Raw genomic sequence first — 27,670 nt, 5'->3', positions numbered from 1 at the left:
TTTGCCATAGATTGCGTGTCCTGAATTGCAATTCTTTGATGTTCCCAAATAAATCATTTTGCTGGTAAAACAACTGGCTGTTCATTTGTTTTAGGTTAACATTATTTGGAGGTCCCACTGAGATCCAGAGAAGACCCCTGACGACTCCGAGGAGGGTGAGCAGACAGGTAACAGGTGCTGGTACCCACAGAGCCCCTTGTGCTCACTGCTTTCTCAAGGATCCCGGAGTTTGAGGGTAAGTCTCTCCTGCATCTCGAGCTCCACTCTTTTTGCATTGTGAAGCTCTCTAAGCTTTATTTGGGATCTGATTTTTTGTTTTTTTGAAGACTTCGTCCCTTCTTTAAAGGCTTTGTCCTTTCTGTGGGTCCTTGTTTGGCACTTTGGCCTGACTTGTTGAAATAAGGCGGTTCCTACTGGAACTTGCTAGCCTTTGGTCCAATTCCAGAAATGGAATCCCACAGAGGGCTCTTCTATGCCTGGTCTTTTGCTCACTGTTGTTCAGATTCATCCATCTTGTTGTAGTATGACTGGTTCATTCTTTTTTATTGCCGAGTAGTGGGTCATTGTGTGACTATACCACAATCGCTTATTGCTGGATATTTGGGTTGTTTCCACTGTGGGACTATGATGAATAAAACTACTATGAACATTCTCATACAAGTCTTTTTGTGGATACATGCGTTCGTTTCACTTGGGTAAACACCTAGGAGTAGAATTTCTGAATCATAGGGTATGTGCATGTCTAACTTTATTAAAAACTTCCAGTTTTTCAGTGATTGTATCATTTTACCTTCCCACTAGCAGTGTATAAGAATCCCAGTTGCTCATATCCCAGCATATTTATCATTATTGGTCTTTTTAATTTTAGCCATTCTAATGGGTCTAAAGTGGTATCTCATTTTGATTTAAATTTTTATTTCCCTGATTACCAATGATGTTTTTATGTGCTTACTGGATATTCATACATCTTGTACTATCAAGTGTCTATTCAAGTCTTTTGCCCATTTTTTTACTTGTGTTTGTCTTTTTATTATTGATTTATAGGCTTTCTTTATATAATCTAGATACAAGTCCTTTGTCAGATATATCTATTGTGAATATTTTCTCCCAACCTATAGGTTGCCGTTTCATTTTCTTAACAGTGTCTTTCGAAGAGCAGAGGTTTTACTTTTGATGAGGACAGATTTATCTTTCTTCTTTTATGGTTTCACTTTTTATGTCCTATCTGAGAAACTTTTGTCTGCTCTAAGATGGCAAAACATTTTATGTTTTACTCTAGAAGCTATACACATTTAAATTTTACTTTTGAAGTCTACGATCCATCTCAGACTAACGTTTGTGCATGGTGTGATGCAAGGATCCAGGTTCATTTCTTTTCTCCTTCACTATCCAGTTGTTCTAGCATCTTTTGTTGAAAAGACTTTCCTTCTCCCCATTGAATTGGCACATCTATCAAAATCAATGGATTGTATATGTGTGGATCTGGTTCTGAACTCTTTCTTCTGTTCCTTTGGTCTACCTGTCCATCTTTCACCAATATCACACTGTCTAAAATACTGCAGCTTTACAGTAAGTCTTGAAATCAAGTAGTGTGAGTCCTCCAACTTTGTTCCTCTTCCTCAAGTTATCTTTTCCATTCTAGGTCCTTTGTGTTTCCATATAAATTTTAGAATCAGCAGTCAATTTCCAGAAAATCGCCTGCTGGGATTTCGAGTGAGATTGCATTGAGTCTAAAGATCAACATGGGGAGAAGGGACTTCTTACAAACATCAGTCTTCCAGTTCATGGGTGTGGCATATCTCTCCATTTATTTAGGTCTTCAGTTTATCTCAGCAATGTTTTGTAGTTTTCAGTGTAGCAGTATTAGACATCGTTTGTTAAGTTTATTCCAAAGTAGTTTGTCTTTTATGCTTTTTTAAGTGGTATTTTTCCTTCCTTCTCTGTTTATTGCTAGCACAGTATCTACAGATACAATTAATATTCACGTATTGATGTTGTATCCTGCTCCTTGCTAACTTCCCTAATTAGTACTTGTAGTATTTTTGTAGATGCCACAGGCTTTTTTTACATACACAATCATATTGTTTATGAATAAAAACCCATCAGTTTAAAAGTGCTTGTCATACACGGTGTCTTTAAAAAGACACCAAAGCCCCTACATTATCACCACCCAGTCTCTTTCCTCCTCATTAAGAGCTAAACTTCTCGAAAGAGTTGTGTATCTCTCTCTCTCCACCCTGTCACCCTCACTTTTCCACTCCCTCCAACTGGCTCTGCACTCCCAGTTCAGAGAAATGTCTATTCCTGGGTCACCGACGGCCTGCATGTTGGTAAACCCAACAGCTATTTCTCAGTGCTCATTTACTGATGTTTTGGCCACATTTGACCTCGCTGATCCCTCCCCTCTTCAGAACACCGTTCCCTTGGCTTCTGGACTCAGCCCTGTGTGGCTTCCCTTCCACCTCTCTGGCCCTCTTTCTGTCTCCACTGAAGCTGTTCCTGCTGCTCGTGGCCTGGAGGTCTCCAGGGCTGGTCTCCAGCCCCCTGCTCCTCTCCCTTGGTGTGCTCTCCCTCAGCAATCTCAGCCACACCCCATCACTTCTAAGCAGCTGTTCGAAGGCCTGCACCTCCAGCCCAGAGCTCTCCTCTCAGCCCAGATCCCTCCTACAAATGTCAACTCTAAGCACCTCAGGATCCCACAAGTCCCAGACAGAATGCCCGGACTTTCTCCTGAGCCCTCCGCCAGCTAGTCCTTTCCCAGAGTTCCCTCCAAGGGTGTGTGCCCTCCCTCCATCCCAGTGTGTAGTCTCCAGGGCCATGGCCTCTTGGCCCTCCCTGGCCCCACACCTGCTCCATCACTCAGACCTGCTCTTCTCTTCCTGCCCTTGTGTGTGCGCCAGCCCACTGCCTCTCTGCTTGCTCACACTGGCTAGTCCTCATCAGTCTCACCCTCTCCAAGCCAGTTTCCACCTCGCACCCACAGAAAACGCTCAGACCCACACACAGCATTTAAGGCACGCCTGGGGCTTCCTGTGGATGTGGGAAGAGGAGAACCCCGGCCCGGCAGTAGCTGTCTCCTAGCTCACAGCACTGTGCATCCCCAGCTGGCCCCTCCCTCCTCCAGGCCTTGGAAGATGCTACTCTCTTGGCATCCTCTTCCCTCCTTTGTCAGGCACCTCCTGTCTTCTTTCAGATCTGAGCTCAACTGTCCTCTGTTTGGGGGGCTCTCCCTACTGCGCACCCCCCCCACACCCAGGATCAGGTCCCTGTACAAGCTGTTAGGCTCCCTGGCCTCCGCTGGTGGCACTCCCCCAGGCGCACATTTACTCCGTTTCTGCGATGTCCTGTACCCAGGGGGGCAGCCTATCCACCCCACTGCCTGCCCAGGCCCCGCTCAGCCCTGACCCACGGCAGGGGGCAAATAACTATTTGTAGAGTGAATGAATGAATGAGCCAAGGAATGCAGGAGGATGCTCCAGGAGAACGTGACGGGGATCGCCCAGGGCCAGGACTGGAACCCAGGGCAGCGCCAGTTTGCAGCATCGTCAGGGGGTGGGGGCGGGGGCCATCACCCAACACGGGCGACCGGGCAGCAATGTGGGGGCTTTGGCCGGTGTGCGGGGCCAGAGAAAGGGCGGACAGGCCTGCAAGAGCACGACCCCCACGCGGGCGCGCCCTCCCCTCCTGCCTCACCCTCTCCCATTCGCTGCCCCCACCCCGCGCCCCCTGCCGCCCCGCGTCCTCGCTCCCGCGGGGATGGCTGAACCAGCGCGGGGCTGTGGACGCGGCGGCGGTTCGCCCCGGACAAGTGTGGCCCCGCCGCCGACCCGTAGGACCGGGCCGCGTCCCTCTTGGTCGCTAAGCAACCGCCGGCATCTCCACGCGGGAGGAAAGCAACCGGCCGCAGGCGGCGGGGCCATGGACCTGGTGGTTACGGAGGAGCTGGCCCGCGCCGAGAGCCAGCAGGGTGGGCGGGGGCCCCGACCCCTGACCTGGGGAGACCCCGAACCCGCCCTAACCCCTGGGACAAGACCGACCCCCGGGACCCCGCCTGATCCCGCGGCGGCCACAACCCCCGTCCAGGCCCTGGGATAAGGGCCATGACCCTTGCGTCTCGGGAGACCCGGGAACCGCCCCACCCCTGACCCAGGGAGGCCCTAGGACCCACCAAGACACCTGCTACCCTCCCCCCCCTTGGTCGCAGCCCTGCCAGACTCAGTGACCTGTGGAAGCCCCCACTGCGCGGATTGTCCGCCCGGGCAAATGTGAACTAAGGCGCCTTTTTTACAGAGAAGGGTTTTGTCGTTCTAAGCGTTCCTCAGGATTATTCACTCCCACTGCTTCTGAAGCTCCAACTGGCCGCTGCTGCAGGAGGGGAGCGGGCTGTGCAGGGGGCATCTTGCCCCTGGCTGTCCTCTCCCTGGAGACGACCGGGCCCCTGCAGCCGCAGAATCCCGCCCCCAGGCCTCTCTTGGACCCGCCTGACCTCCTCGCTCTTGCTCGGTGATGCGATGGGCTCCTTTTCCTGACCGACTCCTCAACTGCCGTCCTGATAGATGCTGCCTCCCTGAAGAGGGCCTATGAGTTGATTAAGTCAGCCAACCTGGCGAAATCGGAGTTTGACCCGACAGAAAGCTTCAGCCCCGACCTGTTCGTTCTGTGTGCGGAACAGGCCCTGAAGGTAATTAAGCCCAGGGCTCCTGGGACGTCGTGTCGGGAGATCTCTGTTTCTGGGTTTATAATGGGAGCAGAAGGTGGGACTGGGGAGAGCGGCAGCGCCTGGTGGGGTGGTCCACGGGAGGAAACCACTGGGTCTGTCCTCAGAGCAGGACAGTCGTGTGTTTATGGGAAGGGAGGCAGCGCCATCCAAGGCATCCTTCCAGCCCTTATATGGCGGAGGTGTTCTCTTGCAGATGGGGCAACCAGAGGTGAGCGAGGACTGCATCAAGATGTACTTCAAGGTGAAGGGGCCAGTCACGCAGTTTCTGGGTCGAGCGCACCTGTGCAGGGCCCAGCTGTGTGCCCCCAAGTCCACCGAAAACCTGGTGAGAGAGGGTCCTGGGTCCCCAGGCCCAGCGGGCACTGCCAGGAGGAGCGCACCCTGCGTGCCAGTTCCTCCGATTTTCTTTATTAGTCATTTGAATCGTGGAGCTTCACGTGCAGTTTCAACACTCCCAGTGAGGTGGAGGGCACATGCTCGCTAGTTCCCCGTCTAAAATGAACACGTAATGGTTTGTCCTACTGTGTTTTTTTCCCTGAGGTTGCCTTGATTCTCCTCAAAATTCCACATCTGGTATCGCAACAGTAAAAATTTCACCCCACGTCCAAAATTGTGTCAGGCTAGACAAATCTTAAAGTTTTTTATTGAGTCAAGTGACAGATTGACTTTCAGTGACGGGAAACTTGCAGTGTTTCCTGTTTATGCTTTTCCCTAAGCAGTGGAGTCTGACGTGCATCCTGTTTGGCGTTTGACCTTTGTACCCCAGTGCCGCGGTCATGCCGTCATGCCGCAGCAGCCCTCCAGCCCTTGAGCCAGGCAGAGGGGAACTTCCAGGGAGAGAGGCCAGGCGCCCGAGAGCACACGCAGCCGTGGCTTCTGCTCCGTGCTCCAGCTCCTGATGCTCCGTACAGGGGGCCAGGCCAGTCCTCAGAGAGGCTTCAGGTTCACGGAAGTGACAATGAGCAGTGATCGAGGTCTCACTGGCAAATTGGATTTAATTGTGTGTTCTTTGTGTTGTTTTAGGAGGAATTTGAAAATTGTGTGACTCAGTATATGAAGGTGATCAACTTTGCCAAAGGAGAACCGAGGTGGGTACAATGGAATCAGCCGTTTCTAACTGATGGTGTAAAAGGTTCAGAAGCAGAATTTACCAAGTGGTTCTATCTGTTCAGACTGTAGGGGTTTTTTGTCCTTGTTTTGTGTTTTTGATGCATTTAGGGTCATAGACTCACATCTCTGACATGAGAACTGGCTGCGTGCGCGTACAGTTCCCTTAGCTGCATCCTCTACCCCCTTCAGCGGTATCTGTGATCTGTGGATGACTTTTGTCAGCTTTCTCTATGGGCTTCTCCTTTCACCCGTCCCCAGGGCCCCCTCACTTTCTGTGGGGGGTTCAGCATCTCGGGTCCCTCCCCGCGCTGCCCCCACTTGCTTATACTGCCCCTGGGGGACCACCTGGGCCAAGGCCTCATGCCTGTAGAGGTGATTTAGCTGAAACTCCAGCACAGATTGCTACTTAATTAATGTTTTCTTCATCAAAAATCAATATTACTGAAACTGTTAAGCTTGCATACAAACTGGCATTAGTACAACCTATTTAAATAGGACACGACATTTAAAGGAGATGTAAGTATACATCCTAGGTTCACTGATGGCCATCTCTGGCCAGCCAGAGATGGTGCTGTTGTAGGTGCTGGGGATACAGGGCCCAGCCCTGCAGACCCTCTCTCAGTGGGGACGTGTGGCTGGGAGACCCGACCTTGAACCAGAGGTTCTAAGGACAGTGGGTGTTTCAAGGGGACTGTGCCCTGGAGCTGTGAAGCCGGGGTGGTGAGCACCCTTGGGGAGGGGCCTGGCCAGTGCTGCACTCTAGGGGGTCTTGGGGGCACCTCCAGACTCGATGGGGGTCCTAGATGGGGGATCAGGAGCCTTGGGGGCTGTCAGGACCACCTTTAGAAATAGACCTGGGAGAGAGGGGCTGGGAGAAGGGCCCTGGGTGGTCCTGGAGAGAGAGGATGGCAGGGCCAGGGCTGCAGCAGTGGGGAAGAGAGAGGAACCCAACGTGAGGGCATGGGGGAGTGAGTCTGCACAGCCTCCGACCACAATAGGAATCACGAGAAGAGTTTGCGGGGACGTGAGCTCCTTTCTGGATGTGGCATTGGGGAGACAGAACAGGCTGACTGGAGTCCCTCCAGGCAGAGGTGACTGACCATCTGGACAGAATGCCGAGGGTCAGAGCTTGCACTGTTCATGACGTCTTGCGCTTCCCCTCCTTTCCTAGAAAAGCTGGGGAAAAAATGAGTCCTGACCCAGGTCATTCCATGGCTCTGAATAAACGCCATGAAGGAGCAAGTGGACTTGTCCTATTGCCTACACCTGGAGTCTTCCTCCTTCCCGAGTAATAGTGGTCATGAGCAGCATTTGTCCATCTAATGACCCGTTAGAACGCCACCAGGTCCCTGGGCTCCAGAAGGCAGGGCTGGCCCCTCCGGAGAGGCCTGGAGTCAGGCACATTGGCCCCTGTGGGTCCCTTACTCAGATAACTCCGGTGGCCCCTGCAGCCTTCAGGAAAAAGCCCAGCTTCTGAGGCTGCCCCTGCTCCCTTCCCCACCCCCCCTCCTCCTGCACTTTGCACTTCGTGCACAGGCACAGGGACTTTGTTCCCTGAATGTCCTGCTCTCCCTCGTCCACCTGCCTGACCCTCTTTCCCTGAACTGCTCCCCTGACTGATTCCCAGTCACCTTTCAGGTCTCCAGGAATGTCACCTCCTCCAGGAAGCCTTCCTTGATTTTGCTCTGCACTTGCCCATTCTTGTCTATCCCTTGGAAACCCAAGGAGGGCTTGCTCACTAGTGTATTTTCACAGGGAGCAGATCACTTTGTTTTTGTTTTTCTTTTTAAAGATTTTATTTATTTATTTTTTCCCCCCAAAGCCCCAGTAGATAGTTGTATGTCATAGCTGCACATCCTTCTAATTGCTGTATGTGGGATGCGGCCTCAGCATGGCTGGAGAAGCGGTGTGCGCCCGGGATCCGAACCTGGGCCAACAGCAGCGAAGCGCGCGCACTTAACCGCTAAGCCACGGGGCCGGCCCTTTTTTAAATTTCTTTTTTTTTTTTTAATTATTTATTTATTTCCCCCCCAAAGCCCCAGTAGGTAGTTGTATGTCATAGCTGCACATCCTTCTAATTGCTGTATGTGGGACACAGCCTCAGCATGGCCGGAGAAGCGGTTCCTCGGTACGCACCCGGGATCCGAACCCGGGCCGCCAGCAGCAGAGCAAGCGCACTTAACCACTAAGCCACGGGGCCGGCCCGACTCGATCACTTTGTGAAGTGAGTGAATGAGTGAAAGGATCTCTGGTTGGACCCAGCACCGTCTGAGCAGGGTGCCATGGCTGCCTCCAGGGCAGGCTGTGCAGGGCGCTCATGCAGTGTGGGCCAGAGCATGTCAGACGCAGCTGCTGCCATCTGCTGGAGGCAGAGGACTCGAGGTTCCCTCCCAGAGGGGGCTCTGGGCAGGCTGCCCTCTGACCGCGTCTCCGTGGGACTTCCTCTTGCGCCACAGGTACTACTTCCTGCTGTACAACGCCTCAGTCCTCTACTGGCAGACGGTGAGGCCGCTTCTCAAGCCTGGATATCATCACCATCTGATCTCCAGCCTCTCCCAGATTGTGAATGTGCTGAATCAAACTGAGGAAGAGGACAAAGCCTGGCGGGCAGAGCTGATGCTGTGAGTCTGAGCGCCCACCCTGCCTTCTCCCAGAGGGGTGATTATTTTACACGGCGGGGTGTATGTCGTTGCCTTCTACTCTGTCGTTAGAATTATGTTGTCTGTGTGTCTTGTCTGAAGATGTTTCTAAACTCTGTGGATGACATCACAGTGTCCTGATTATAGCGGTGTTACAACAGGGCAAATGTTTTGACTGAAAACACAGGAAGTGTGAACCTGTGTCATAGTCCTGGCTCATGGTTTTAAAAACTTAGTTCAGTAAATTGTTAGTGTAATAGACATTTTAGCAATATAAAACTCAGCCAGAATGGGCGTCCGTGTCTAGGCGCCCCTGTTAGGGAAGCGGGTGCTGAGTTTATTGCCACAGGGGCGGCCCTGTGGAGCCACAGCAAGAGATGTCAACAAATGGTCCTTATGCTGGGGGAGTGAAAGGCAATCTGTCAGACTTTTCCTGTATTTGGGAAGCCATAGGCAAGGAGGACCCAGAGAATCTGCCCTGAATTCAGAATCCAGAATCTGCAGGCTTTCCTTACCTGCTTTATGGCCATTTGGGGAGCCTTTAACAGAAAATAAATATAAATACAATTTTTCTTTAAAAGGTCATTTTTAAATACCTTAGGTAATTAAAGTGCAAGCAGTTCCCTTTCCCTCCTGCCAGCAATAGCATAGCTTTCCCAGTCCCTGCTGGCCTGTCCTCGGTGAGCCACAGACTGCGGGAGTGAGGTTAGGAACTGGCCCATTTGTGTATCTTTCTGAAGTTTGTAAACATAAAAATAATACAAGTATAATAACCTGGTTATTACACATTTGCAGCAGAAAATGATTTCATCAAGGTTTAATACCCACTACTGTTATATTATCCAGGGAGCTTCTGGAGTGTTATCTGCAGGCTGGAAAAAAGGAGGAGGCCGCTAAGTTTTGCGCCACTGCAGCACCGTTCATAAAAGCTAACGTGCCACAGAAATATCGACAAATATTTTCTGTTATGGTAAATTGGCATATCAAAAAATGTTGATAGAAGTAATTTTCTTAAATGTCATTGTTCAGAAAACTGTGTATAAAAAGAGCAAACAAGTCCATCCATTGAGAGATATAAAAACATACATATGTGCATATATGGACAAAACAAAAGAAAATCTCTTTGCTTCTTTGTGACCACTTGGATATTTCTTTTGTAACAGCATTTAATTAAAAAAAAAGTTAGCAGAAAATTTGTAAAGAAAAAGTAGTTACCATGACAACATGTACGAAGAGCATTCATCATCTATTAATTTTTGTGTCTAGGAAATCAACTAAGTTATATATGTAAAACTAAATATAAAACATAATTAATGAGAAGATACTTGTTAATTGTAAATATTAATTTTAAGTGAGGAATATTTCAAAATAATAGCTACGAAATATCTAGATCTCTACCTAATTATTTGTTTAAATCAAAATTAATATTCTATTCCATTTTCTAACAGGTGCGACATGAATTAATGGACGAGCTTCAATTAAAAGAAGAAAAGAAAACTTCCCTTAGCCTCTCTGTCACTTTCCACATTAATATGCTAAAAGCGTAAGTGGTTTTCAGAGGGAGAGCAGGAGTTGAGTTTTACAGGTGCTGACGTGGAGTCTCTGTGCCCTCAGTGAGGGGATGTGGTGTGCCAGTGGGTTGGTGAGTGTGGAGTTGCAGGGAGAGGCCCTGCAGGGTGGATGGAACTCTGCCTTGCCTCGCTTTACTAAGACACGGCCAGTGAGGTTGCCAAGGGTGGCTGTGGCTTATAAGTCAGTGAAGAAAGTAGTTTTAGGGGGAGAGAGTCACCAGCTTTATCAGATGCTTCTGATGGGGGTTGCCAATGTGCCTACAGACTGGACCATGAAATTGAGCAAAACAAGAATAGTTTGTGGGTGAAAACCCTGATGGGAGTGGGTTAGAGTGAATGAGGGAAAGGAAGTGTACCCAGGCAGAGACCTGCTACAGTGGCAAACGGGAATTAGTATGGTGGAGATCCTGAAGTGTGTGAGAGGAGCAGGGAGTGAGGAGCTCCCATTGTGTGTGAGAGGAGGGGGGCTGGAAGAGATCCCAGTGTGTGTGAGAGGAGGGGGAAGTGAGGAGAGGCCAGTGTGTGTGAGAGGAGGGGGACTGAGGAGATCCCAGTGTGTGTGAGAGGAGAGGGACTGGGGAGATCCCAGTGTGTGTGAGAGGAGGGGAAGTGAGGAGATGCCAGTGTGTGTGAGAGGAGGGGACTGAGGAGATCCCAGTGTGTGTGAGAGGAGAGGGACTGAGGAGATCCCAGTGTGTGTGAGAGGAGGGGGAAGTGAGGAGATGCCAGTGTGTGTGAGAGGAGGGGACTGAGGAGATCCCAGTGTGTGAGAGAGGAGAGGGACTGAGGAGATCCCGGTGTGAGGGAGGGGAGGGGGGAGGGAGGAGATGACAGTGTGTGTGAGAGGAGGGGGACTGAGGAGATCCCAGTGTGTGTGAGAGGAGAGGGACTGAGGAGATCCCAGTGTGTGTGAGAGGAGGGGGAAGTGACGAGACGGCAGTGTGTGTGAGAGGAGGGGGACTGAGGAGATTCCAGTGTGTGTGAGAGGAGGGGGACTGAGGAGATCCCAGTGTGTGTGAGAGGAGGGGGAAGTGAGGAGATCCCAGTGTGTGTGAGAGGAGAGGCACTGAGGAGATCCCAGTGTGTGTGAGAGGAGGGGGAAGTGAGGAGATCCCAGTGTGTGTGAGAGGAGAGGGACTGAGGAGATCCCAGTGTGTGTGAGAGGAGAGGGACTGAGGAGATCCCAGTGTGTGTGAGAGGAGGGGGAAGTGAGGAGATGCCAGTATGTGTGAGAGGAGGGGGAAGTGAGGAGATCCCAGTGTGTGTGAGAGGAGAGGCACTGAGGAGATCCCAGTGTGTGTGAGAGGAGAGGGACTGAGGAGATCCCAGTGTGTGTGAGAGGAGGGGGAAGTGAGGAGATGCCAGTATGTGTGAGAGGAGGGGGACTGAGGAGATCCCAGTGTGTGTGAGAGGAGAGGGACTGAGGAGATCCCAGTGTGTGTGAGAGGAGGGGACTGAGGAGATCCCAGTGTGTGTGAGAGGAGGGGGAAGTGAGGAGATCCCAGTGTGTGTGAGAGGAGGGAAGTGAGGAGATCCCAGTGTGTGTGAGAGGAGGGGGGAGTGAGGAGATCCCAGTGTGTGTGAGAGGAGAAGGGACTGAGGAGATCCCAGTGTGTGTGAGAGGAGGGGGAAGTGAGGAGATCCCAGTGTGTGTGAGAGAAGGGGGACTGAGGAGATCCCAATGTGTGTGAGAGGAGGGGGACTGAGGAGATCCCAGCGTGTGTGGGAGGAGGGGGACTGAGGAGATCCCAGTGTGTGTGAGAGGAGGAGGGAGTGAGGAGATCTCATTGTGGTTGAGAGGAGGGGGGAGTGAGGAGATCCCAGTGTGTGTGAGAGGAGAAGGGAGTGAGGAGATCCCATTGTGGTTGAGAGGAGGGGGAAGTGAGGAGAACCCAGTGTGTGTGAGAGGAGGGGGACTGAGGAGATCCCAGTGTGTGTGAGAGGAGGGGGACTGAGGAGATCCCAGTGTGTGTGAGAGGAGGAGGGAGTGAGGAGAACCCAGTGTGTGTGAGAGGAGAAGGACTGAGGAGATCCCAGTGTGTGTGAGAGGAGGGGGACTGAGGAGATCCCATTGTGGTTGAGAGGAGGGGGGAGTGAGGAGAACCCAGTGTGTGTGAGAGGAGAAGGGACTGAGGCGATCCCAGTGTGTGTGAGAGGAGGGGGAACTGAGGAGATCCCAGTCTGTGAGAGGACAGGGGAGCTGTCCAGAGGGAGGTGGGTTGCTGGCCCTGCGTCCTGGAGCAGGGGACATGGGAAGGGCAAAGCATCCCACAAAGGTGGGCCCTGTGTGTGGGACTGGCTCTGGCAGGATCTGGATCTGGAATGTACTCCCCAATTTATTTCTATAGAGGTGGCGAGTTTGCTTCCCAACCCAGCAGCTGTTTTGTGCCATTCTCATGTGTGTTTATTTAAAAATGGAAAAAAAGCCGCTTGTTTAGTCACGTAGGAAGAAAGAGCCTTGACTGGGAGTGAGGGAGAATGAGGCCATGTGAGAAGTCGGCTGGGAGAGTGTAGGAGAGAAAGGAGGAGGGATTTATTCTAGGCCTTCTGTTTAGTGGGGAACATAGGTTTATAGACTTAGAGTTTCTCTTAGGATAATTTAAATTAATCTGACAGGATTTTTTGGTGATTTAATGTTTGAATTAATTATAGAAAATTGGATAAAAATGATATACCTGAAGACGTCAACAAAATTCTGAAGAAGACCTATAAACATTTAGGTTATTACAATCACCAGCACTTCCCTTCAATCAGAGAAGAAAAGTAAGTTTTCTGGTTTCACATCTACATAATCATTGTACAAAATTTGGTAAGTACAGGAAAATGTGAAAAAGTAGGAAAAGCAACCATGACTACCCTACCAAGTGTCGGCCACTGTGGAGATTTTAGGATATTTCTTTCTAGTCTTTTTTTATCCTGAGGTTTGTACTGTTTGGGGAGCACTTGTGGCATGTAACTTCATGTCTTACTTTAAAATCAAATTTAACTTCAAAGCTAAGCACTTTTCAAGCTGCCACAACATCTTACACCTTTCTGAAAGCTGTGCAATGTTTCAGCAGGTGGAAGAACAGCGTTTTTTCCTGAGCGTTTCCAGGCTAGCTTTTTCAATTCTGCGCTGTCCTCTGAATCCTCTGAGCATTTTCAGAGCTCTGTTCAGAGTTTAGGTTAAGTCCTGGATTGGATTCCCAGGAGTGGGTAGCTGAGCTAGAGGCTGACAGAAGGATCTGGAATGTACTCCCCGATTTATTTCTACAGAGGTGGCGGGTTTGCATCCCAACCCAGCAGCTGTTTTGTGCCATTCTCCTGTGTGTTTATTTAAAAGAATGGAAAAAAACCCACTTGTTAACGTGGTGGCTGAAATTATCTTATTGTTTTGGTTTTCATCTGCATGTCTGATTACCAGGGAGGGGTAATGCTCAACCATGTTTGGGGGCCTTTGAACTGCCACTTTTGAGAATTTGTCTTTTGAATTCTCAATGATTTTCTCATCAATTTCTCCATACTCCTAATATATGAAACATTTTGGTCCTTTGCCTACAATAATTGTTTTGGATAATTTTTCAGTTTGTCGTTTGATGGTTGATTTTGGGGTGTTGTGGGTTGAATTGTGTCCCCCAAAAGGATATACTCAAGTCCTATCCCTCTCTACCTGTGAATGTGACCTTGTTTAGAAATAGAGTCTTTGCAGATGTGATCAAGTTAAGATGAAGTCACACTGGATTAGGATGGGCCCTAATCCAGTGAATCTTGCTTAGAAGAAGAGGGAAATTTGAGACACAGAGACGCACAGGGAAGAAGGCCACGTGACGAAGGAGGCGGAGATGGGAGTGGTGCAGCTACAAGCCAAGGAGCACCAAGGGTCACCAATAATCACCAGAAGCTAGAAGAGGCAAGGAACGGCTGTCCCCTAGAGCCTTCAGAGGGAACACAGTCTTGCCGGCACCTTGACTTCAGTTTCTTGGCCTCTAGAACTGTGAAAGAGTAAATTTAGCCACCCAGTTTGTGGTAATTTGTCACAGCAGCCCTAGAAAACTCATTTGAGGGTGTATTAATTATCTGCTGCTGTGTAGCGAATTACCACAGACATAGCTTAAAACAATACATGTTGATTATCTCACTGTGTTTGTGGGACAGGAATCTGGGCACAGCTGTGGTCAACGTGTCGGTGGGGCTGTGGTCTCTTCTGAGGCTCGACTGGTGCAGGCACTGCTTCCAGGCTCATGTGGCTGCTGGTAGCATCCAGTGCCTGCAGGCTGCAGGGGAGCCTCTCCAGAGGACAGCTCACTTTATCAAAGCCAAAAAGGACGGTCAGCTAGCAGCAAGGAAGTCAGAATTGTTTGTGATCTAATCGGGAAAGTGGCTTCTGTTCAGCCCTGAGGTCTTTGGGTTAGAAACAGGTTACTGAAAGGGATGGGACCCCACAGGCCCTGAACACCAGGACACAGGCTCATGGGTGTCCTGAGACGGCCTGCAGCTGGATTGGGCTCAAGGACGCACCAAGACCTCTCATGTTCATGTCACTTCACATGTGAGTTCCTCCATTGCTCTGAAATTTATACAGATTTCATGGGCCAGAGGTTGTGTATATATATATTTTTAAGTGACTTTCATCATTTTTTTCTTATTTCAAATTTAGTATGTAATTATTATAGAAAGTTTGAAAATGGCATCAATGTATATTTTCAAAATTATCATTGCATATTTTTTAACCTGCTCCTTCCACATAAATTGTGCACATTTTTCTGCATCAGGGAATATTCTACAACCATGTTCCTAACATGGGTTTTCAGATCCTCTGGGAAGCCGTCTGGGGTGTGTGCACATGTGTGTACATGTAGGTGTGAGCATTTTTCTGGGTGGAGGGTCAGTTCTTTTCATCAGAATCTCTAACTTGTTCTAACTGAAAGCAGGCCAGCCTTGGTTGTGGCCTCCAGCGCCCTGCCATGGCTGGGCTCTCTGCTGGGGTCTCACTGCTAGTGGGAGTAGCCCCTGGGGGAAGTTTCCAGGAATGAGACTCTGGGGCCCTTGACACATGCTGTGAAGCTGTACAGAGCGCACACGTAAGGATGCTTGCCTCCTGCCTCCTGATAAGCTCTGAGCGTGTCAGGCGAGATGCATGCCATTGCGTTCACTTCAAGTCTTCAGACTTCTCGTGAAGTTGGAAGTTTTTCATATATTTACTGGCATCATTTTTCTTTGATTAATTTCCTATTGATTTCTTTTGCCCAATTTTTTAAAAGTATGGTATAAGTAATTTTATTATTGACTTGCAAATGCCTTTTCTATTTTGAAATTTGAGTCCTCCAACCCCCCTGTATTTATCAATTGTCCCAGTTTGTTTACCTTGAGGTTTTTAAAATAATTCTTGATGTACAGAAATGTTTTATTTAATAGAAGAGTAATTTGAGTGAACATTTATTCCCACCGATCCTGGCCCAGTGGCTGTTTTAGGCCCCTCAGTGGATTCACCCAGTTCCTGGCCCAACAGTCCTGTGAGTCGATGCTGACCCAGGTCCCCCAGAAGCACAGGCTATGTGGCCCCAGCTCAGAGCTGGCTGCGCCCCGTTGCCCATGCACCCTCCCTGCCCCAATGCCCCCGCCATGAACCAGCCTGGCCCCTGCTCTCCGCCTCTACCCATGCACCTAGCAAGGCCCCTCCACCCTCAGGATTTGAAAATGATCCTCTTCCCTGCAGTGTCTCTATGGCTTTGCTTTTATAAGGACTTCTGGTTTTATTGCATTGTGGCCAGAGAGGATGGCCAGAACAGTTTCTGATTTGGACAATTAAGTTTCCTCGAGGCTTCATGTGCAGTCAGCATTTGGTTGCTGCTCCTTGGGCCCTGGAAGAGGTGTGTCCTCTGCTTGCTGGGGACACAGGCTCAGCCAGTCAGAGCTGCCTTCCGTGGGCTTCAGGTCCTCCCTCGGCCCCAAGAGCCTTAGAGGCTCCCCGCCCTCTATGAGGGGCCCTGCTGACACCTCTCCACTTGGGCTTCTGTGTCTGGAATTCTGGGTGGGAAAAAACTGTTCTATTAGTTTAAAACCAAAAAGGATGAAAACCAGTGATTTATACCTTTGTGGGTTCTCCCTTCTCACCTACGCAGCAGGCCTGTGTGGCTTGAGCTCAGGGAGGGTGGAGGGCTGGAGGTTGGGAGGCCAGGCCTGCTAGGGCCCTTGGAGGTCCAGGTGCTGAGTGGGTGGAGGAGGGGGGTGGGGCAGTGGGGAGTGCAGGGACCCACACACCTTCCCAACGCAGGGAGGGAGTTGGTAACACCGAGTTGGAGTTCAGTTATTACAGCAGAGCAGCTGCTTGCATTCCTGGGTAAGGCTGTGACATTACTTCGGACAGGGCAGAAAGCGGGTTGGCTTGTCCCAGGGGACATGTGTTGTGTCTGGAGACACTGCTGGTGGCCACTAGTGGGGCTGCTACTGGTATCTAGTGCCTGGCAACCAGCGCTGCTGCTAAATATTCTACGGTGCACAGGATAGGCCTCCCCACCCAACAAACAATTACCCGGTCTAGAACATCAGAGTCAGGGCTGCGACCCCTGGCCTGTCTCACCCAGGGCCGTGGCCTTGACTCCTAGAGCTTCATGTTAAGTTTTATATAAAATCAGGGAAGTTAGTCCTCTGGCTTTGTTCTTTTCCCAAGTTGCTTAGGCCGCCATAGGTCCTTTGCATTTCCATATAAATTTTAGCATCAGCCCGTCCATTTCTACAGACACCCTGAATGGGGACTGCGGATGCTCTTGGTGACATTCCCAGTTGCATGTCACGTGATAGGAAGAGCTGGCTTTGAGTCAGGAGACGCATGTCTGTCCCTGCGTTGCCACTGCTCCAATAATTCAGAGTGACACCCACACTCGAGCCGCTCTGCAGGGTGTTTGTCCCTGCCTCCCCCAGACCGCACTCATACCTGCCCACGAGGCTGGGGAGGAGGGACAGTTCACCCAGCGGGACGCAGCCCTGTGATTTCCTCCAGATCCTGGGTCAGGGCCAGGGTGGGCCGGGCTTGGGACCATCCCATAGGGTCCCCCCTCTCTTCTGTTCTGTTTCCTGCCTGCGGTGAACGATGGCTGAACGCTCGTTCTGCCATGCAGGTCTGTGTTTCCTGTCACCCCCTGTTGATCCATTGGTGTTTGGTTTCTTTGTTTCCAGAATTCTTTTGCTGTTTGAATTAGCTCATCTGTCTTTGATCTTGAAATGCGAGGAGGTCTCCTCTGGCTGCCTCTCAGACTTGAAGAAAATTGACAGCAAAGTAAGTAGCCTAATGACTGGATGCTCGGTACCCGCTCACTGTGATCTGGACATGAAAGGCAAAAGAAGAGAAAGAAATTGAAAAACCCTCACCAGCAGGTCCTAAATGTGCATCGCTCGTAAATTTCCTTCCAGTCTTTTTAACGTGCGTTTTGCACAGCTGAGACGATGTGATTTTCGCGTCACGCCTTTCCCCTTTTCCTGTCATCGTAGGCAGGCATTGCCACCAGGTGTTTCTACAGCTCCCTTTAAGGGCTGCACGGTATTTCATAATAATCGTGATCCATAATTTACTCCCCAATGCTGTGATGGGACATTTAAATCCTATCATTTTTTGCTTATTATGTAAAGAGCTGCAATGAACGTTTGTGCCTAAAGCTTTTATCTGCATTTAGAACTTTTTGCTAAGATAAATTCATGGACTTGAAATTACTAGGGAGTTCTCGCTTTTATTTTTTTTTTTTTAAAGATTTTATTTATTTTATTTTTCCCCCTAAAGCCCCAGTGGATAGTTGTATGTCGTAGCTGCACATCCTTCTAGTTGCTGTATGCGGGACTCGGCCTCAGGATGAACGGAGAAGTGGTGCCTCGATGCGCACCCGGGATCCGAACCCGGGCCACCAGCATCGCAGCGCGCGCACTTAACCACCAAGCCACAGGGCCGGCCCTCGCTTTTAAGATTTTTAAATATCTGTTACAACATCATCCTCCAAAGAAAATTTTACATTCTCACCAAAAGTTTATGAGCGTGCATGCTTCAGGTGTGTTTGTTTTTTTTTTAAAGATTTTATTTATTTATTTTTTCCCCCCAAAGCCCCAGTAGGTAGTTGTGTGTCATAGCTGCACATCTTTCTAGTTGCTGTATGTGGGATGCGGCCCCAGCATGGCCGGAGAAGTGGTGCGCGCCCGGGGTTCCGAACCCGGGCCGCCAGCAGCAGAGCACGCGCACCCAACCGCTAAGCCACGGGGCCGGCCCCAAGTGCGTTTGTTTTTTAATTTGAGTGAGAGGGCTCTTGCGTAGAGCAGTCGGCACTGACCAGTGTGAAGGCAGCGCGTGGACTCTAACACAGACTCTTCTGAGTGCGGCTGCTCACAGGATGAATAAGGTAGATGAAGGATTCATTCGCTCCGGCAGTGCGACCACCCACTACAGTGTCACCTCACGCCGTCTTCCTTGAGCACCTGCTGTGTTTAGTCCCAGGTTGCCTGTGAGGATTAGATACCAGCTGACCCTCAGGAGCTGACCTCCAGATAGAGCTCCAAGGTGACTGCCCTTTCATGGGGCAGATGCTGAGAAGTATAGTTTAGCAAAGGGAAATCAGTTAGTGATATCATAGTTTTTGATCTGGAAATGGTTCTAAGAAGAAATAAAAGTTCATTTGGACCTTGACCGTCAGGCAGAGTTCAGACGGGATGGGGTGGGTGCAGGTGAGGCTGGAGGACACCGAAGCTAGGACCTGCGTGGGGCGCCTGTTCTTGCAGTGCCCCGCAGAGTGCTTCTGCCACCCTTCCCTCCTCTGGGTTTCCACGACACAGTGGCCCAACCTTAGCATTGGGGTCCCACTGCCTCCGTGGCTCACTAGCTGCGGGACACCCCCGGGAGCCCGGTTTTTGTCTCTGTGAAATGGCGGCAGTGGTAGGCCCCTTCTCCAAGGGCCGCCGTAGAAGTGAAACGCAGGCATTGGCACCTCGTAAGAAGAGCCCCATTGCTGCCGTCAGCAGGTGCCGGTGAAGCAGGCTCGTGTGGAGGCAGGGGGGCTCTCACCAACGTGGTGCCCCTCCAGCACCCATGGCTCTTTGCCCAGCCTCAGGCAGCATCTCAAATGTCACCCCCTCAGACCACCTGTAGAACGTGACCTCCTCTAATTAGTGCAGCGTTCTGCTGGGGGCTCGTCACCCTTCCAGGCGCTTTGGTCTGACAGTGCACTCAGGTGATGCCGCATCTTTGCTGTCTGTGGAAATGTCTAGTACTGGCTCTTTCTTTACATTTTTATCTGAAATGCAGAGAGGCCAGTGAGTTGCACCTCTGAGTTCACAGCACCCTCTCCTCACTGGTCTGTCCCCACGTGCTCAGTGTTTACTGGTCTTATATTTTGTAAATATTCTGTGCATACTTGGAAAGAATATCTTTATTTTTAAAATACAGGATTGTGTATATATCCATTAAATAGCACTTTGGTGTTGATTGGTTTAAATATTTACATCCTCACTCATTTTTACCTATTTGCTCTATTGATTTCTGTGAGAAATGTTTTAAATCTCTCTTTACAAATATGGATATCTCAATTTTACATTGTACGTATGTCATTTTTTCGTGGCTGTTGGTTCATATAGGTTTGGAATTGTTACATCTTCCTGGTGAAATATATCTTCCTGGTAAATTGTTAGTTATGTTATTACATTCTGACCTTCTTAATGCCTGATAGTGTTGTGTATGAGTTACTCGTCCATTTTCCCTGTGAGAGTGCACCCTCTCTGAGGACAGGGACCTGTCTGGTCTGGTCACTGTTACAGCCCCACTTCCTAGCACAATACTTGGCAGTTAGGAGGTGCTCAGTAAATACCTGTTGAACGGATGGACGGATACGTTAAGATCATTACAGTCTCTCCAAAGTGGGCATGTCCAGGTTTTCAGGGCTGCCAGCTCTTTCCTCATAGGGTCTCCTGCATGATGGGCCACATGGTTGGGGAGTCCAGGAACTGGGTCCTTCCCAGTGGGGCAGACATCAGTGGAGAGACATCATCCAAGGAGACATCATCCAAATCTGACTCTGAGGCAGAGTCAGATTTCTAACACTGAACTGTAATGTCTGACACTTTAGTGTCCTCTTAGGAAGAATGTTGAACAAAAATAAAATAAAAATAAGCATGTAATTCTATATGATTGTTCAGAAATAAGTGAACCTTTTTTTTTTTTTTTTATTGATGTTTTAATGGTTTCTAACATTGTGAAATTTTGGGTTGTACATTTTTGTTTGTCCATCACCACATATATGACTCCCTTCACCCCTTGTGCCCACCCCCCACCCCCACTGCCCTGGTAACCACAGTCCAGTTTTCTCTGTCCATGTGTTGGTTTATATTCCACATATGAGTGAGATCATGCAGTGTTTGTCTTTCTCTTTCTGGCTTATTTCACTTAACATAATACGCTCCAGGCCCATCCATGTTGTTGCAAATGGGACGATTTTGTCTTTTTTTATGGCTGAGTAGTATTCCATTGTATATATATACCACATTTTCTTAATCCAAGCGTCAGTCGAGGGACACTTAGGTTGCTTCCACTTCTTGGCTATGGTGAATAATGCTGCAATGAACATAGGGGTGCATAAGCCTCTTTGGATTGTTGATTTCAGGTGCGTTGGATAGATTCCCAGTAGTGGGATGGCTGGATCATAGGGCATCTCTATTTTTAATTCTTTGAGGAATCTCCATACCGTTTTCCATAGAGGCTGCACCAATTTGCATTCCCACCAGCTGTGTATGAGGGTTCCTGTTTCTCCACATCCTCTCCAACATTTGTTGTTTTTTGTCTTGGTGATTATAGCCATTCTAACAGGCGTGAGGTGATATCTTAGTGTTGTTTTGATTTGCATTTCCCTGATGATTAGTGATGTTGAGCATCTTTTCATGTGCCTATTGGCCATCTGTATATCTTCCTTGGAGAAGTGTCTCTTCATTTCCTCTGCCCATTTTTTGATCGGGTTGTTTGTTTTTTTGTTGTTCAATTGTGTGAGTTCTTTATATATTATGGAGATCAACCCCTTGTCAGATGTATGTTTTGCAAATATTCTCTCCCAGCTGGTTGGTTGTTTGTTCATCTTGATTCTGGTTTCATTTGTCTTATAAAAGCTCTTTAGCCTGATAAAGTCCCACTTGTTTATTTTTTCTTTAGTTTCCCTAGTCTGGGTAGGCATGTCATCCGAAAAGATTCCTTTAAAACCAATGTCAAATAGTGTGTTGCCTATATTTTCTTCTATGAGTTTTATAGTTTCAGGTCTCACCTTCAGGTCTTTGATCCATTTGGAGTTAATTTTTGTGAATGGCGATAGCACATGGTCCACTTTCATTCTTTTGCATGTGGCTGTCCAGTTTTCCCAACACCATTTATTGAAGAGACTTTCCTTTCTCCATTGTATGTTCTTAGCCCCTTTGTCGAAAATTAGCTGTCCGTATATGTGTGGTTTTATTTCTGGGCTTTCAATTCTGTTCCATTGATCTGTGTGTCTGTTTTTGTACCAGTACCATGCTGTTTTGATTACTGTTGCTTTGTAGTATGTTTTGAAGTCAGGAATTGTGATGCCTCCTGCTTTGTTCTTTTTCTTTAGGATTTCTTTAGCTATTCGGGGTCTTTTGTTGCCCCATATAAATTTTAGTATTCTTTTTTCTATTTCTGTGAAGAATGTCATTGGGATTCTGATTGGGATTGCATTGAATCTGTAGATTGCTTTAGGTAATATAGACATTTTAACTATGTTTATTCTTCCAATCCACGTGCATGGGATATCTTTCCATTTCTTTATGTCATCGTGGATTTCCCTCAATAATGTCTTGTAGTTGTCATTGTATAGGTCCTTCACCTCCTTGGTAAGATTTATTCCTAGGTATTTTATTCTTTTTGATGCAATTGTAAATGGTATTATCTTTTTGAGCTCTCTTTCTGTTAGTTCATTATTAGCATATAGAAATGCAACTGATTTTTGTAGATTGATTTTGTACCCTGCAACTTTGCTGTAGTTGTTGATTGTTTCTAACAGTTTTCCAACAGATTCTTTAGGGTTTTCTATATATACAATCATGTCATCTGCAAATAGTGAGAGTTTCACTTCTTCGTTACCTATTTGGATTCCTTTTATTCCTTTTTCTTGCCTAATTGCTCTGGCCAAAACCTCCAGTACTATGTTGAACAGGAGTGGTGAGAGTGGGCAGCCCTGCCTCGTTCCTGTTCTCAGAGGAATGGCTTTCAGTCTTTCCCCGTTGAGTATGATGTTAGCTGTGGGTTTGTCATATATGGCCTTTATTATGTTGAGGTACTTTCCTTCTATTCCCATTTTATTGAGAGTTTTTATCATAAATGGATGTTGTATCTTGTCAAATGCCTTCTCTGCGTCTATTGAGACGATCATCATATGGTTTTTATTCTTTGTTTTGTTGATGTGATGTATCACGTTGATTGATTTGCGGATGTTGAACCATCCCTGCGTCTCTGGTATAAATCCCACTTGATCATGGTGTATGATCTTTTTAATATATTGTTGTATTCGGTTTGCCAATATTTTGTTGAGGATTTTTGCATCAATGTTCATCAGCGATATTGGCCTGTAATTTTCTTTCTTTGTATTGTCTTTGTCTGGTTTTGGTATCAGGGTGATGTTGGCCTCATAGAATGATTCAGGAAGTATTCCATCTTCCTCTATTTCTTGGAATAGTTTGAGGAGGATGGGTATTAAATCTTCTTTGAATGTTTGGTAAAATTCACTGGAGAAGCCATCTGGTCCTGGACTTTTATTTTTTGGGAGGTTTTTGATTACTATTTCAATCTCTTTACTTGTTATTGGTCTATTCAGATTCTCCATTTCTTCTTGGTTCAATTTTGGGAGGTTGTATAAGTCTAAGAATTTATCCATTTCTTCTAGATTGTCCAATTTGTTGGCATATAATTTCTCATAGTATTCTCTTATAATCCTCTGTATTTCCATGGTATCCGTTGTAATTTCTCCTCTTTCATTTCTAATTTTATTTACTTGAGCCTTTTCTCTTTTTTTTCTTAGTAAGCCTGGCTAAGGGTTTGTCTATTTTGTTTATCTTCTCGAAGAACCAACTCTTTGTTTCATTAATCCTTTCTACTGTTTTTTTGGTCTCAATATCATTTATATCTGCTCTGATTTTTATTATTTCTCTCCTTCTGCTGGCTTTGGGCTTTGTTTGTTCTTCTTTTTCTAGTTCTGTTAGGTGTAATTTAAGGTTGCCTATTAGGGCTTTTTCTTGTTTGTTAAGGTGGGCTTGTATCGCTATGAGTTTCCCTCTCAGGACCGCTTTTGCTGCATCCCATATGGTTTGATATGGCATGTTATCATTTTCGTTTGTTTCCAGATAGTTTTTGATTTCTCCTTTAATTTCATCAATGATCCATTGGTTGTTCAGTAGCATGTTGTTTAATCTCCACATTTTTGTCACTTTCCCAGTTTTTTTTTCCTGGTAGTGAACCTTTTCTTAAAAGGAGTAAATAATGTGAAAGTGGCATAGTGAAACAATAAATGGACTTCTGCTTCTGGCCAAGATGGAATGAAAGGGCCACATTTATCTCAAGTCTGAAACAAATGAGAAACCAAACAAAATATATGAAACAATAGTTTTCAAGACACCAAACAGTAGATCATGGAGGAAGGTAAAACTGTAGAGGTGGGGAACACATGAGGTGAGTCTGTGATGTCCAGCTTACTGTCTGGGGCGTGGCAGATCGGCAGATGGAGGGACGCAGGTGGGGCCTGGTGGTCCACCTGAATTGAGGAGATGGAACTGACGGAGGACAAGGCAGCTGCAGTTCACAGGACAGAGGACCAGAGAGGAGTGAACTGCACAAAGTGCGAGCTCTGGGGATCTGCAGAGGCGCCTCCTCGAGTCTTCAGCTGAGCACTGGTCAGCGCATGTGTGTGAGGATCTACACAAGCTGAGAAAGAGCCGCCTGAGGGGAGACAGGGACAATCTGCAGAGCTCTTACAGGCTGAGACTAGTTCCTGGAATGGGAGTTAAAGCAGATTAGATCTAAACCCTGGCTTTGTGGCCACATGACATACACCTGTGTTGTACACGTCATTGCTGCTGTGGGTGAGCCAGCGCCCAGGACGCCAGAGCTGCTGTTCCTCTGCAAACACCCACACTCAGTCCTCAGCTCCATGGCTGCTCCACGGGTGCCTGCACATCAGACAGCAGTGCCACCATCACTGCTAGGGTGCTTGCAAGTCAGACCCTATGCCAAGAGAGAACCCCATGGCTGTGACATCCACTGTGGGAGAAAAAGTGATCAGGAGGTCCCAGCAGCCTGTGCCACCAAAGACCCCACAGACCTGCGACTGCTGCAGAAACCAGTGGCCTTGGCTTTTGAGGAACAAAAGAGTCTTTGCTGATGCTGATCTCAGCTGACGGAGCTGCATGGAGACTACAATGCTGGACCTTCTCTAGACCTGTAGCTGCCACTCCCCACCCAGCTGGTGCCCTGACCACAATGGTATGAAACTAGAATAAATAATAGGAGAAAAGCTAGAAAATTCACAAACATGGGAAAATTAAACAGTACTCTCCTGAACAACCAGTGAGTCAAACAAGAAACCAAAAGGGAAATCAAAAAATGTCTTGAAACCGATGGCAATGGAAACATAACACACCAAAATGTATGGGGTGCAGCAAAGCAGTCCTAAGAGGGGAGTTTATAGCAAAACACCTGTAATAAGAAAAAAGAAAGATCTCAAATAGACAACCTACCTTTATACCTCAAGGAACTAGAAAAAGAAGAACTAAGCCCAAAGTTAGTAGAAGAAAGGAAATAACAAAGATAAGAGCAGAAATAAATGAAATATAGACCAGAAAACCAATAGAAAAGATCAATGAAACTAAGACCTGGTTTTTAAAAAAAAATAATATTGACAAATCATTAGCTAAACTAAGAAAAAAGAGAGAAGACTCAAATAAAATCAGAAATGAAAGAGGAGACAATACAACTGATACTGCAGAAATACAAAGGATTGTAAGAGACTATTATGAACAAATATGCTGAGATGGATAACCTAGAAGAAATAGATAAATTCCTAGAAACATACAACCTACCAAGACTGAATCATGAAGACATAGAAAATCAGAACAGACTGATAACTAGTAAGCACTTTGAATCAGTAATCAAAAATCACCCAACAAAGAAAAGCCCAGGACCAGATGACTTCACTGGTGAATTCTACCAAACATTGAAAGAAGAATTAATGCCAATCCTTCTAAAACTCTTTAAAAAATTGGAAAGAAAGGAACAACTCCCAAACTCATTTTACTAGACCAGCATTACCCTGGTGCCAAAGCCAGACAAAGACACTATAAGAAAAGAAAATTACAAGCCAATATCCCTGGTGAACATAGATGCAAAAATTCTCAACAAAATACTGGCAAACTGAATTCAACAGCACATTATAAGATCATACACCATGTTCAAGTGGGATTTATCCCTGGGATGCAAGGATGGTTTAATGTATGCAAATCAATCAATGTGATACACCACATTAACAGAATGAAGGATAAAAATCGTATGATCATCTCAATAGATGCAGGAAAAGCATCTGACAAAATTTGACATCATGTCATGATAAAACTCAACAAATGATGTATAAAAGGAATGTACCTCAACATAATAAGGACCAAGTTAGACAAGCCCACAGCTAACATCATATTCAATGGTGAGAAGATCAAAGCTTTTCCTCTAAGATCAAGAACAATACAAGGATGCCCACTCTCATCACTTCTTTTCAACATAGTACCAAAAGTCCTAGCCAGAGCAATTCGGCAAGAAAAAGAAATAGAAGGTATCCAAATTGGAAAGGAAGAAATAAAATTATTTTTACAGATGACATGTTATTTATATATAGAAAACCCTAAAGACTCCATCAAGAACTGTTAGAACTAATGAACAAATTCAGTCAAGTTGCAGGATTCAGGGCTGGCCCCATGGCATAGCGGTTAAGTGCACATGCTCTGCTGCTGGCGGCCCGGGTTCGGATCCTGGGCACGCACCAACGCACCACTTGTCAAGCCATGCTGTGGCAGCGTCCCACATAAAGTGGAGGAAGATGGGCACGGATGTTAGCTCAGGGCCAGTCTTCCTCGGCAAAAAGAGGAGGATTGGCATGGTTGTTAGCTCAGGGCTGATCTTCCTCACAGAAAGATAAAAAAGTTGCAAGATTCAAAATCAGCATCCAAATATTGGTTGTGTTTCTAGATACTAACGACGAACTATCTGAAAGAGAACTTAAGAAAGCAATCCCAGGAGCCGGCCCTGTGGCTTAGCGGTTAAGTGCTCGCACTCTGCTACTGGTGGCCCGGGTTCGGATCCCGGGCGCGCACCGACGCACAGCTTCTCTGGCCATGCTGAGGCCATGTCCCACATACAGCAACTAGAAGGATGTGCAACTATGACATACAACTATCTACTAGGGCTTTGGGGGAAGAAAAGGAGGAGGATTGGCAATAGATGTTAGCTCAGATCCGGTCTTCCTCAGCAAAAAGAGGAGGATTAGCATGGATGTTAGCTCAGGGCTGATCTTCCTCACAAAAAAAAAAAAAAAAGAAAGCAATCCCATTTACAATAGAATAAAAAAAAAAAATACTGAGGAATAGAGTTAACCAGGAAGTGAAAAACCTATACACTGAAAACTATAAGATGTTGATGAGAGAAAGTGAAGAAGACTGAATAAATGGAAAGATATCTCATGTTCTTGGATTGGAAGAATCAAAATTGTTAAAATGTCCATACTACCAAAACTATCTGCAGATTCAATCCCTATCAAATTTCCCCTGGCATTTCTCCAGAAATTGAAAAAAACAATCCTAAAATTTGTATGGAACCACAAAAGAGCTCACATAGCCAAAGCACTCTCGAGAAAGAACAAAGTTGGAGGCATCACACTTGCTTATTTCCAGCTATGCCCCAACGCTGTTGTCATCAATAGCCAGCCCTAGTGGTCTAGTGGTTACGATTTGGCACGCTCACTGCTGCAGCCCGGGTTCGTTTCCTGTTGGAGAATCACACCACCCGGCTGTCGGCTGTCACGCTGTGGTGGCTGTGTGTTGCTGTGACGCTGAAAGCTGTGTCACTGGTGTTTCAAATACCAGCAGGGTCACCCACGGTGGACGGGTTTCCACGGAGCTTACAGACTAGGACAGACTAGGAAGAAAGAGCTGGCCCCCACTTCCGAAAAAATTGGCCATGAAAACCCTGTGACTGTCAGCAGAGCATTGTCTGATACAACACTCAGGTGACAGGATGGTGCAAAAAGACCAGACAGTGTTCCACTCTGCTGTCCACAGTGTCACTAGGAGTTGGAATTGCCTCAGTGGCACTAACAATAGTAATCAAAACAGTATGTATTGGCATAACAACGTACACATAGATCAATGGAACAGAATATAGAGCCCAGAAATAAACTCAGGCATATATGGTCAACTAATCTTTGACAAGGGTGCCAAGAACACACAATGGGGAAAGGACAGTCTCTTTAGAGCAACAAAAGCAAAAGCAAAAATAAACAAATGGGACTACATCAAACTAAAAAGCTTCTGCACAGCAAAGGAAATCATCAACACAATGAAAAGGCAATCTACTGAATGGGAGAAAATAT

The 27,670-nt window shown here is 47.3% G+C and overlaps 1 protein-coding gene across 1 annotated transcript in view; it reads left to right on the top strand.

The window, feature by feature from the left end:
* Positions 1-3,893: 3,893 nt before the first annotated feature.
* Positions 3,894-27,670, top strand: part of CFAP46 (cilia and flagella associated protein 46) — a 130,522-nt gene continuing 106,745 nt past the window's right edge. The window contains 9 exon segments of the mRNA XM_087433025.1: positions 3,894-3,967; positions 4,557-4,681; positions 4,914-5,045; positions 5,744-5,808; positions 8,287-8,451; positions 9,316-9,439; positions 9,918-10,012; positions 12,693-12,803; positions 17,196-17,295. Of these exon segments, the coding sequence (XP_087289151.1) occupies positions 3,919-3,967; positions 4,557-4,681; positions 4,914-5,045; positions 5,744-5,808; positions 8,287-8,451; positions 9,316-9,439; positions 9,918-10,012; positions 12,693-12,803; positions 17,196-17,295 (966 nt within the window). The 5' untranslated portion in view covers positions 3,894-3,918.

The sequence above is a fragment of the Ceratotherium simum genome, chromosome 6 (genome assembly GCF_057802395.1).
Source record: "Ceratotherium simum simum isolate JZ-2026a chromosome 6, ASM5780239v1, whole genome shotgun sequence".
In the NCBI taxonomy this organism is placed as follows: domain Eukaryota; kingdom Metazoa; phylum Chordata; class Mammalia; order Perissodactyla; family Rhinocerotidae; genus Ceratotherium; species Ceratotherium simum.
Note: the sequence above shows the minus strand (reverse complement) of the source record. Positions and strands in the feature narration are given on the sequence as shown.